At 45.2% G+C, this 13,116-nt stretch overlaps 1 protein-coding gene across 3 annotated transcripts in view; it reads right to left on the bottom strand.

Annotated features, from left to right (window-relative positions):
* Nucleotides 1-857: 857 nt before the first annotated feature.
* Nucleotides 858-13,116, bottom strand: part of NT5DC1 (5'-nucleotidase domain containing 1) — a 158,459-nt gene continuing 146,200 nt past the window's right edge. The window contains exons 12-13 of one of the 3 annotated variants that reach the window (XM_076333457.1): nucleotides 3,638-3,756; nucleotides 858-1,329 (exon numbers count right to left, since the gene is read on the bottom strand). In XM_076333457.1, the coding sequence (XP_076189572.1) occupies nucleotides 3,638-3,756 (119 nt within the window). In that variant the 3' untranslated portion in view covers nucleotides 858-1,329. Of the gene's footprint in view, nucleotides 3,757-13,116 lie in introns of all 3 variants that reach the window. The other 2 variants (XM_076333458.1, XM_076333459.1) reach the window with 2 other exon arrangements.

Below are 13,116 nucleotides of genomic sequence, written 5' to 3'. Positions count from 1 at the left end.
GGCTGGACAATGGCTGGTTGCTACTTACGCAGATTTAAACCAGTTTTGGGAGTGCTGGTTCCTGGTGCCTATCATCAGACAAACAGAATCATAGAAACATAGAATCGTTAAGGATGGAAAAGACCTCTAAGATCATCGAGTCCAACCGTCAACCCAACACCACCATGCCCACTAAACCATGTCCCTAAGCGCCTCATCTACACGTCTTTTAAATACCTCCAGGGATGGGGACTCAACCACTTCCCTGGGCAGCCTGCTCCAATGTTTAACCACTCTTTCAGTGAAGACATTTTTCCTCATGTCCAATCTAAACCTCCCCTGGTGCAACTTGAGGCCATTTCCTCTCATCCTATTGCTAGTTACTTGAATTTTCCTGGGAATTCCCTTAGGAATCGCTCCAGCACTGCTGCACTATCACGCACCTGGGACTCAAACGAGCTGGAGAGCCCCAGCAGCCTGGGGAAGCAGCAGCCTCAGAAAAGCCTGTGTCCAGCAGTGCCCCGTGTCTACCACGGACAAGCTATCTGCATTTGTTCATTTAACTTTTACTTACTGGGGATTAAGAAGCCTTTAGTTTCTAGGGACAAGCCCTATTCAGGAAACACTTGCAGTAAGCTCTGCTTTGCATCAAAGGTGACTTCCCTATAGGTATTAAAAGTATTAATTTATTAAAGGTATTAATTTAGACTAGTTTTTCATTGATTTATATATCTTTTATTCTGAGTGGGTCAAGTTTTGCTTTGTTCGAGGCTGTAGCACGAACCTTTCCTTGCAGTGCTTCGTGATGACCTTGTCTCCCTTTTTCCTTTTTGCTGCTCAGCTATAAATTAAATTCAGAGAACATACATTTTTTTCAGAAATAAATTCTCTTTATTTTAAAATTCAGACACATGTGCTTTATACCAAAACAGACACCAAAAGAGACTTGGTATTCACCTCTGGTTTTAAGCAAAACTGGGGCTTTCAGGGCTTTATAACCAGACACAGCGATTTTAATGAATCTTTACAACTTTATGTCTCCCTGCCGATACTCAAGACAGTTTTGCAGGCACTTCAGCGATCTTTCTGTCAAGGGCCTCTCACAACAGAATCCAAGAAATTTCAGAGATTTCCACGGGTTAAAAAAAAAAAAAAAGAGAAGGAAGAAGCAAAGATGGTGTCTTTACAGTGTCATGTTAAATATGGCCAACTCTTCACCAATTTTCTGCCGTGCGCATTTCTTCCCTCTGGTCTCCACGCCACCTCCATTTCCAAGAGCTCTCCCGTTGCCACAGCACCGATTGCCCTCCTGAAGTTCCTCCGTTGCTAGCCTCCGCTCTGTAATGAGACCTGTATGATTTTCAGAGAGTCTTGAATAAGAAGAGTCTTTAGTAAGAGTCGTTAAGCCCTGATTTCACATGAACTCTGGTTTTTGGGCAAACGGTTCAATTATTTTTCCTAAGTCTTCCTGCAGCATGTGTCATGCTTACAGTAGCCTTCTACTATCCACTTCTTTCTCTGCTACTGCGTGGTCCTTCTGGCGGCAAGTACAAATGGCTGGTGACAGCCTTCGTCAGAGACGGCTACCGTCACCTCCTAGTTGAGCAAGTCCGTATATGTATTTGTTCTGGTGAGATTTGTGTTCAGGCTGTCCTTAGAATCTGTCACCTTTCCATTAAAAAAAAACCTGCTTCTCCACTGAGACGCCAGGAACCAAGGACTTAGATGATTTTCACTCTAATTTTCATTAACAATTCAATTTTAATTAATTTTCTTTAAAAAACAAGAAAAAAATCCCCAACCTATAAAAATCAGTTCCAAATTCAGAACAACAAAAGTGTAAGGGTACACAATATTGGTTTGGACCGCAACCTAGTTACAAATTATTTGCAGAGGATTACTTGATTCAGGTTAGAACTTCAAGTGATGCTGTAATCAGGGATCTGAGATTGTAATCTGTGTGTCTCTCTGCTTAATACAAATCATACCCTTATCGTGAGCCAGATTTGCTGCCCAAGACATTGATGCTAATTTAAAAATTTCAAAATAAACTCAAGTATTACTTATTGTTACCTTCTTAAGTCAAATATTTTCAGCCTATAGTTTATGTGGAGGAGAATGGCACTTTCATTTTCCTTCCTAACCTACCTTGTTTTAAGGAAAGTTTTTCTCAGTTTTTTTCCTCATTTGTTTTATGTTTCTTTTTCAAAAAAAACAATGCTTAATGTTAAATTGGAAATGTTGCATATTACCTGTAAGTATACTGGACCACAAGAATGTAAAAATAACATCCCTGTGTAAATGAAACAAAGGTAGGAAAAAAGTATGGAAACAAAGACTGATATCTCTGAGATGAGAAGGAATGGTGTTTGGGTCTGATTCTGACACAAAATATTTTAACTGGTGAAGCTGCAAAAATCAAGTGTGCTGTGGTGTTAAATGTTAGCACAAGTTAAATGTTAACACAAGTTAAATCCATTCTGATAATTGTCTAGGCCTCAGAAAATAAATTTTTATTGTGGGCTTTTCTTGAAAGCAAGAAAATAAAATTTCTTTAAACTTTGAGGGAAATTTATCCAAAATTCTGCCACGCTAGTGTGCCCAACTGCTGACTAAACAAATATCTTTGACATGTTTTTGCATCCGCTACCCTGCATTAGTTACTGAAGGCTCCCTGTCCAAAGCGCTGGAGAATTGGGTCTTTGGAACTGAATCCACAGGGAACGGGATGCCCGTTTTCTTAAATTAGCCGATAAGCAATCACATATTCAGGTTATGTCCTCAGTCTTGCTTCTTTTCTGGGCTGAGGCTGTGCTTAGCAAAGATGGCTCTATATAGCTGGGTGCTATATCCTTCCTACTCTTGGAAGGATTTCCCAGGGAGGTGGAGAATGCGGGTTTGAATCCACGCAAGCTGACAAGGGAACTGTACACAGGCTTCCCTCCTCCTGCAAAAGAGCTCTGACTCGTGAGGTATTGAAGCCTAAAGGAGGAAGAGGCATGTAGGGAACCTTGCTGTTGAATAGCGGTTAGGCACTTTCAGGAATATGAAGCATGTGACGAAGGCTTTCAGGACTGTCAGTCTGCATTTAGCTGCCTAAATCCCATTCAAGTCTCTTTTTGGGTATGATGCATCTTTCTCTTTGGGCTTCAGTCTTTCTGTATCTCCAAGAACAGTTACAGTGAGAGTATAAATTCCTCAGAGCCTGCAAAACACTGATCTACGATGATAACCTGGGCTGTCCAAGGGAACTCTTAATGGAATATGGCTGAGGGTCTGGTTCATGTCTTTCCTGGGGCTTACAGTAGCAACAGCATCACCTTAAATAGGGACAGTACTGAAAATATCCTTGAAAATGTAGAATGTAACTTGGGATGAGTTATTACCGGTACATTTCTCTTGAAGGCTTTGGGCAGTGCATGGAAAAAGCCGATAGCACTTTGCGAAAGGTAGTGGTGGTCAGAAGATTTAGAGAGAAGGATGCATTGCTCACCTTTTCTGGCTGGACTAGAGCAACAAGTGAAACACAAGTCTACACAGGAGTCTGCTTTAATCCATCATTCTATTTTATGAAGCATCACACAACATTTTCACTAATTAGCATGTGATAGCAGTTTAAGTAAGGACCACAGGGTTATTTAAGGAAAAAGCCGACAACCTATTTCATAGTCACTGACTCCTCGTTTGGCAGCAGTGCTCTTGGAGGACTTGGGTAGTACCCAGCAGTTGCTGAGCTATTTGAGGAAAATCGTGTAAATCTATAATCCAGTGGTAAATCTGAAAGACAGAAACACACCACATCTGATTAGTAACACAGCCCCTGTAACATAAAAAATAAGCCTGTGGTGAATAGCAGTACTTCTTAAGCCCTTGAGCTGTTTGCTCACCAGCATTAGAACTCAATCAGAATGCGTGATTACATATTTATTTGACATCTTCAGCTGTCCAAGGGATTGACTTTCAGAGTTTACTCAACTGCAGCAAAGGATATTCAGTTCCTTGATTGCTAAAAAAAAGGCTAGTCATAGAAAATTATTAAACTAATGCTTAAAAATTAAACAAAAATCTTCACTGACCCTAGATGGAGTTTTCCCACTAGAACACTTTCAAGTTCGTTCTTCGATTTGTCACCTTCCTCTTTTATCTCAGCAATTTACTCATAAAAGGGGTACGCTTAAAACAAAGAAGTCAGTTTCTTTTTTTTTTGTGGCTATTACAGCAAGATTCCCCAAAGCCAACGGCTCTTAGACCTTCTTGTAGTCTAGTGTTAACAACATCATTTTGTACCAAGCATTCTTAGAAATCTGCACTTGTAACTTGGCGTACGCATCGCTTCCAGTCTGTAAAGAACACTGAATGCATTAAAATAGTTCTGAACAGTCAAAGCTTTCTTTTCTGTAGCTTTTTAAAAAAGTCTTTACTGCCAGCAGTGACCTGCCCATCCTCACAGCCAGAAAACTGATACTTCCCGTGCTCACCTCGTATTCAAAGTTCAAGAAACCAAATTAAAAAACACACAAATAAAACTTCATTCAAGAAACAAATACCCTTCCAATAAATGAAAAAAAAAACCCCAACAAAAAAGGGTTAGCTCCTTCCCAAGTTGTCTGTTTAGAACCAAAGCAAAACATAAAAACTATTACTCAGCTCATCGGAACAGTAAGTTATTAATGACAACTTTTTTTTTAATTTGGAGTAAATTTGGGGTGATGATGTCCTGTCACTATATGCTACAATTTTTTTTTTTTTTTTTGCGCTCAGCAGCTTTTGTGAAACAGAAAACCACAATCTGAGCAGTTTTGGCATAAACAACAGGAAGTTCAGGTCTGTCTCACAAGCGATTCACAGGCAGGCACCAGGACAGCATCCAGGTCCACAGCTGTAAAACCATATTAAACATAACTAAAGCGAATTGGTATTTAGATCCAGCTGAAAAACCAGATAGCGGCTGGAGCAAAGTAGGAATGGGAGGAGGCTTGATTGGAAGTGAATGACGCTTTATGAAGTGGGTTACTTCAGCTTGTCAAAGAAGTATGTTTTCTCCTCCTTTTGTCTGAGTCAGGGGAATCTCCGGAGCCCGTCCTGGGCACGGCAGAACAGGCAGACGTTTCTCCAGTCTGCGGAGGGCCCAATGGATATACTGGCTGCTGAGTCTATTTGTGACAGCTCTGTTTAAAACAAAGGCTTCTGAAATAACAAATAATAACAAAAAAGACAGCAAGTATTTCTGAAAATCTTTATGAGCTATAAAAATTAAATGCCATACAGTTACTTTTATATAAAAGCTTCCACTAGCTTTTTAGTCTAGCAGTCTGGAGCGTCCCAAGAGTAGTTTAACCAAAGAGTAGCACAAATGGGGCAGACTTGCTGCAGAGTTGCTTATGCTGAAGAAAAGAACCAGATGGATCAAAATGGTAATCATTTTGTTGATATTTCCTGGTAAACTAGCTTTACACAATCAGCTTGAACACCAAATCCATTCTATATACAATGCACAAGACTCCAAAAGAGAATAATGGCTTTTTTACTGTTCAAACCCCAATCTATCCATTTAAATATTGTTTTTGTCTGAGCAAGCTGACTTTGGAAGATGATCAGAAGGTATCCATATGTAAGAATGTCGCCCAAGGCATCACTGAAAGTTGCATGAAGCAGATACTATTCTTCACCCATTAAGCAGATTTTATGTATCACAAACATAGTAAAAATCTTCCTCTATTTCCAGGTTTTTTTAATCAATGATTTCATTTCCTGCATCTGCTTTGCCTGGAATATGCAACATTTTATATTATTGCTTTATTTGTGTGATACATTTATGAGAAAGCTCTGGACTGATCCAGAAAGGCATACTTGGAATCTTAGTGGCTACGAATAAACATACGGTGAGGAAGAAGGGCAAGTTTACAGGGAAAGAGAAATGAAGAGGGAGATAGATAGAGGGAGATAGATTGGTGGAGCCGCACCCTACCGTCCCTGAGGCAGAGGCAGCAGATGGAGGCTCCGCGAGAAGCAGAGGATCCCCTGCCTTCTTGCCACCAGGTAGAAAGAGGGGACCTAAGCGACGGGGGGGGATGGAAACGGGTCCCTGCTCGGCGCGCCAGGCGAACCCCCGCCCGGCCTCCCTCACCTTCCCGGTTGCCTTTACACAACAGATATGGGGCCCTGGAACTTGAGGGCCAGGCAAACGAGGATGTAGACGAAGGTCCATCCGGGGGGTCGCCTAGGGTGAGGCAGTCAGCCCCACGCATTACGACTGCCGCTGCTAAGAAAAAAAGGAGGGTAATTGTCATAGGCGATTCCCTTCTGAGGGGAACAGAGGGCCCGATATGCCGACCGGACCCGTCCCACAGGGAAGTCTGCTGCCTCCCTGGGGCCCGGGTCAGAGACATCACTAGGAAACTCCTTGGCCTGGCACGGCCTTCTGACTACTACCTGCTGCTGGTTATACAGGCTGGCAGTGATGAGGTTGCAGAGAGAAGTCCTGCAGTGATCAAAAGGGACTTCAGGGCACTGGGGCGACTGGTTCAAGGATCGGGAGCACAGGTAGTGTTTTCCTCTATCCCTACAGTGGCAGGGAAGGATACTGAAGGAGCAGGAAAACACACCTGATCAACACATGGCTCAGGGGCTGGTGCCATCGGAAGAATTTTGGTTTTTTTGATCATGGGGAGGTTTACACAGCACCGGGCCTGCTGGTGACAGACGGAGTCCAGCTGTCTCACAGGGGAAAAAGGATCATGGCTCATGAATTGGCAGGGCTCATTGAGAGGGCTTTAAACTAGGTTCGAAGGGGGAAGGGGATAAAACCAGGCTCACTAGAGATGAGCCTAGGGGTGGTGTGCCGATGCCGGGGGTTAAAATCGATAGCCCAGCTCAAGTGCATATACACCAATGCACGCAGCATGGGCGGCAAGCAGGAGGAGCTGGAAGCCATTGTGCAGCGGGAGAGATATGACTTAGTCGCCATCACAGAAACATGGTGGGGTGACTCTCATGACTGGAGTGCTGCAATGGATGGCTACAGACTCTTCAGAAGGGACAGGCGAGGAAGGAGAGGCGGTGGGGTGGCCCTGTATGTTAGGGAGTGTTTTGATTGTCTAGAGCTCAACGATTGTCATGATGGTACGGTTGAGTGTTTATGGGTAAGGATGAGGGGGAAGGCCAGCGAGGCAGATATCCTGCTGGGAGTCTGTTATAGACCACCCAACCAGGATGAAGTGGCGGATGAAGCGTTCTATAAGCGGCTGGCAGAAGTCTCTCAATCGCTAGCCCTTGTTCTCGTGGGGGACTTCAACTTCCCGGACGTCTGCTGGAAATACAACACGGCAGAGAGGAAGCAGTCTAGGAGGTTCCTGGAGTGTGTGGAAGACAACTTCCTGACACAGCTGGTAACTGAGCCTACCAGGGGAGGTGCCTCGCTTGACCTGCTGTTTACTAACAGAGAAGGACTGGTGGGAGATGTGGTGGTGGGAGGCCGTCTTGGGCTTAGCGACCATGAAATGATAGAATTCTCAATTCTTGGTGAAGTAAGGAGGGGGGCCAGCAAAACCGCAACCATGGACTTCCGGAGGGCGGACTTTGGCCTGTTCAGGACGTTGGTTGAGAGAGTCCCGTGGGAGACAGTCCTGAAGGGCAAAGGGGTCCAGGAAGGCTGGACGTTCTTCAAGAAGGAAGTCGTAAAGGCGCAGGAGCAGGCTGTCCCTGTACGCCGTAAGAAGAACGGGCGGGGAAGACGACCGGCCTGGCTGAACGGGGAGCTCTTGCTGGGACTCAGGAAAAAAAGGAGAGTTTACCGCTTGTGGAAGAAGGGGCAGGCGACTCAAGAAGAGTACAGGGATCTCGTTAGGTCGTGCAGAGATGAAATGAGAAAGGCAAAAGCCCAGCTAGAACGCAATCTGGCCGCTGTTGTTAGAGGCAACAAAAAAAGTTTTTACAAATATATTAATGACAAGAAGAGAGCCAAGGAGAATCTCCATCCTTTATTGGATGTGGGGGGAAACATTGTCACTGAGGATGAGGAAAAGGCTGAGGTACTCAATGCCTTCTTTGCCTCAGTCATTAACAGGCAGACCAGTTATCCTCAGGGTACTCGGCCCCCCGAGCTGGAAGACGGGGACAGTGAGCAGGATGAACCCCCCGTAATCCAAGAGGAAGCAGTCAACGACCTGCTACACCACCTGGATGCTCACAAGTCTATGGGGCCGGATGGGATCCACCCGAGAGTGCTGAGGGAGCTGGCGGAGGAGCTCGCCAAGCCACTCTCCATCATTTATCAGCAGTCCTGGTTAACGGGGGAGGTCCCGGACGACTGGAGGCTTGCCAATGTGACGCCCATCTACAAGAAGGGCCGGAAGGAGGATCCGGGGAACTACAGGCCTGTCAGCCTGACCTCGGTGCCGGGGAAGATTATGGAGCGGTTCATCTTGAGGGCGCTCGCAAGGCATGTGCGGGACAACCAGGGGATCCGGCCTAGCCAGCACGGGTTCATGAAAGGCAGGTCCTGCTTGACCAACCTGATCTCCTTCTATGACCAGGTGACCCGCCTAGTGGATGAGGGAAAGGCTGTGGATGTGGTCTACCTGGACTTCAGCAAGGCCTTTGACACCGTCTCCCACAGCATTCTCCTAGAGAAGCTGGCGGCTCACGGCTTAGACAGGTGGACTCTGCGCTGGGTCAAAAACTGGCTGGACGGCCGGGCCCAGAGAGTTGTGGTGAATGGAGTTACATCCAGTTGGCGGCCGGTCACGAGCGGTGTTCCCCAGGGCTCAGTACTGGGGCCGGTCTTGTTTAATATCTTTATCGATGATCTGGATGAGGGGATTGAGTGCACCCTCAGGAAGTTTGCAGACGACACCAAGTTGGGCGGGAGCGTTGATCTGCTCGAGGGTAGGAAGGCTCTGCAGAGGGACCTGGACAGGCTGGATCGATGGGCCCAGACCAATTGTATGAGGTTCAACAAGGCCAAGTGCCGGGTCCTGCACTTGGGCCACAACAACCCCATGCAGCGCTACAGGCTTGGGGAAGAGTGGCTGGAAAGCTGCCCGGCAGAGAAGGACCTGGGGGTGTTGGTCGACAGCCAGCTGAACATGAGCTGGCAGTGTGCCCAGGCGGCCAAGAAGGCCAATGGCATCCTGGCCTGTATCAGAAATAGTGTGGCCAGCAGGAGTAGGGAAGTGATCGTGCCCCTGTACTCGGCACTGGTGAGGCCGCACCTCGAATACTGTGTTCAGTTTTGGGCCCCTCACTACAAGAAGGACGTTGAGGTGCTGGAGCGTGTCCAGAGAAGGGCAACGAGGCTGGTGAGGGGTCTGGAGAACAAGTCTTATGAGGAGCGGCTGAGGGAACTGGAGTTGTTTAGCCTGGAGAAAAGGAGGCTGAGGGGAGACCTCATCGCTCTCTACAACTACCTGAAAGGAGGTTGTAGCGAGGTGGGTGTCGGTCTCTTCTCCCAAGTAACAAGCGATAGGACGAGAGGAAATGGCCTCAAGCTGCGGCAGGGGAGGTTTAGATTGGATGTAAGGAAAAATGTCTTTACTGAAAGAGTGGTGAAACATTGGCACAGGCTGCCCAGGGAAGTGGTTGAGTCCCCATCCCTGGAGGTATTCAAAAGACGAGTAGATGAGGCACTTAGGGACATGGTTTAGTGGGCATGGTGGTGTTGGGTTGACAGTTGGACTCGATGATCTTAGAGGTCTTTTCCAACCTCAATGATTCTATGATTCTATGATTTTTTATTGGGGGAGTGCAAAATTTATGAAAAAATGGAGATCCAGAAAATGTCACAGATGAAGACGGCTGTAAGTTCATTTAAACTAAGTTCTGCAAAAACTTTGCAACTTAAAATAAATCGCAGTTCCCCTGGATTGCAAAGGTATCATGTGAATTGTACACCAAAGCTCAATCCAACTTCTTTTGATATAAGTGGCAACAGTACCACTAGGTCCAGCAATACTGGCTCATCAACAAAGAACAATGATACAGGTCTGGAGTCTGCCTCCTGGGCACAGCAGAAATTCATTTCATATCTGGTCTTATTCCATATTAGCACTGATGACACAGAGAAGCTGTAAGCAGCTCTATCGCACTAAACTGAAATGCTTGCACAGGCCACAGCTTGATGCAAAAGCATGCAAACATTAAGATACAGTATTTGATAATAAAGCAAGTCTCAGGAAAAAAAATAGTTGCTTATTTCCAAGTTGCTTGTTTTCCTAATGTTTTAGCTGGTAAATTTCTCCAGGTTCTGCTACTGTGCATGCTCACAACTGCTGCTGTCGTGGCAGACCTTTGCCATCTTGGCACCCACTTCTCACCTAACCCTGATAGAGAGTCATAAATTAGGCAGGGGGCAGATACCCAGTCCTCTCTGAGATATAATTTGACAGTGAGGCTCTAATCAGTCCTAACCTACACTGACAATGAATTCAGCACAAGATTCATCCCCTATTGCCACTCTCCTAAAAAAACCAACCACCCTGAACAAACTAAACAGCTTGAGGCTGGAAGAATGAACTAGCTGGCTCTACCCAATTGCTTGAGGACCACAGTCCCAGAAGTTTTCTATCATACTTAGGTAATTCCACCCAGACTCATTTTGTTACCAAGACAAATCGGATATTAACTTTTAGAGCCAAAGACTCCTACAAGTCAGACATGGAGGATCTCAAGGTCTATGTCCCTTTCTAGATCTACAGAAATGTCAGTTATTAGATGCATCCCCATGAATTTCTGTCCCACTCCTTTCTTTGCTCCCACACCAGACCCTGAATGCGAGTGATGAAAGCCAGTTTCCTTTGCAGTGACCATTCAGCGTTACTAGCGTTTCCCAATGGCTTGGGCAGCCCTCAGGGGTTATATGCCTTAGCCTGAGTTCAGAAGCAGGACTCCTGCCCTGCCCCGCCTCGCTTGCAGGACTACAGCAGCCCCAGTGTAAATAAAATGGCAATGATGATGTTTGAGCAGTAACCTCTGTCAGTTACTGCGTTCCAGTTCCTGCGTTCCAGTTATCCAGATCCAGGTATTAAGTGACATTAATTACAACATTGTGCTCTGATGCTTATGTATACCCATATCCATGCGTGTATTTGGGTGTTACGGATGGATTTATTTCATAGTTATAAGCTGACGGTATCTCAGTGTCTGTGTGCTGTTCAGTTAGTGTAAACAAACTAAATGACAGCCACAAGCTTTTATCAGAAGAAAAATTGGAGTTCCAGCCACAAGGAAGGAAAAGGAAACCACAAGAAGAAGGGAAAACGTAATATTCTCAATGAGTGATCAGGAAAATATTTGAGTAACTGAATGGAAGACAATTATAATCTAATCCAGACACAGGCCTGCTTGATAAACTCAATACTCACATCTAATCCTTTTTTGAGATTTCCTTGAACAAACCAATACATTAAACAAATATAATCTTAACTAAGCTCTTTAGATGGAAGGCATTTTTTTAAATGAAAAGCACAGTCCAAGACTGAAACAGATTTCTCTCAAAATACACAGCAGAAACGTCAGGAATCATTTTGCAGTATTGACCAACAAAAGAAAAGCCAACATTTTTTAATCATGACACCACAGCATCCCAGTGACGAGTGAGAAGCCCTACAGAAAGCAGAACTCCCCTCCCCTCTCTGAGGTCTGCTCCTGGCCAGTGAGCAGGGCTGGAGCCAGACGCTGCAGAAACCTCCTAGTAAACAGCAGGGTTGTGCTCTTAAGTGAATCCAAATATATCCTCCTGATTATCACCAAGGAAAAGGCACAGGGAGGAAAACTAAAACTTCATTAGCGATACCCAAGTTTTGACTTGAAAAATCTTTAAACTGCTTAATTGTGGCAAATCTCAGAAAATAGAGAGCTCTATCTTACGGCTCAGCATCCAGGTCGTATAACTATAGGGGCAGATCATCAGCCAATATTAATTCTTTTGCTTTTACAGGAATTCCAGTGATTTACACTGGCTTAGAAGCTTTGCCATAAATCTTTCCTTGTATTTCAAAGTTGCTGTTGAAGAAAAAAGGAAAATACTAATTTCTTAATGGCAACAATTTCTAATAATATTTTCTTAACAGTGGAGTAAGCGCAACTGCTGCAGGGGAGCTCACCAGTTTGGCTGCACTGTCGAGTGACTTGACTTGCCAATCGGCAGGTAAACTATAACAGGTGTTGGGTATTTTAAATACTAAATGTTTTTATCTCCTGACCCATTTCTATTTTATAGTAGCCAAAGCAGTGCTTGCAGCAAGAGGTCAGAACGTGAAGGAGTGTACTAGTGGCAAAAAGAAAAAAACCCCAAGGTCACAAGTAGATTTATCTGATAGCAGTTATTTTTAGCAAAACTTCTAAGGCTGATTTTCCTAAACAGGAGGTCAGATGTTTGCTGTACTAAAACAAAGCTCCCGAAATAGTGAAGTCAGCACGAGGAAAGCATTCCTTCTATCAGTTACATGAAAGTCATGGCTGCTGTCTGCATACGCTGCGACTCAAAAGTTAGAGAGGAGGAGGAGGAGGGAGGGTATCTGTGCGGTGTCGCATGGGAAAGGGGGGACTCTTCAGTACAGGTATGCTCTACAGAAGGAAGTTGCTAAAACTTCTGAGTTTGGATGTAGCTGGCACTGGCAATGTGCTATACGAGCCAGTGCAGTTTACTCCTGGGCACCCAGGAATAAAGGCTAAAACTAGCCTCAGTGAAGGTGCAGATTTGCTGCTTTAACTGCACCTACATAAGAGCTTTTGCCAACACAGGTGTCTTGGTCGGAGATCACGCCTGCAGGTCTGCCAGTAGACATCTGTAGCATGAGCTTGGCCTGAGGAAGAGCTTCCCTGCCACTGGGTTTTTTTGCTGGTTACTTTTCTGCTGTATCTAACATGGAAGAGGGTGACATTGGAGAAAACCCAAGTGGCAAACTGTGGGGAGACGTGGAGCAGCAGCCTCGCTGCCAGAGTTTTGCAGAGGGATGAGTGGCTGGGGGATGGAAAGACCATCCCATCGTGGCTGTTGCAATTGCCTGTGGCATGCAGTTTCACTGCTATTACCTTGGGAGTAACAATTGACATTACTTTGGGTCTACCCTACGGTCAAGAGACTGCTGATCCCAGCTTGAACAAAACAGCTGTGCACAAGGCACGCACTAAACTCGC

Source organism: Aptenodytes patagonicus, chromosome 3, assembly GCF_965638725.1.
Source record: "Aptenodytes patagonicus chromosome 3, bAptPat1.pri.cur, whole genome shotgun sequence".
Taxonomy (NCBI): Eukaryota; Metazoa; Chordata; class Aves; order Sphenisciformes; family Spheniscidae; genus Aptenodytes; species Aptenodytes patagonicus.
The sequence above is the reverse complement of the archived record's forward strand: the minus strand, read 5'-3'. Positions and strand labels throughout refer to the sequence as shown.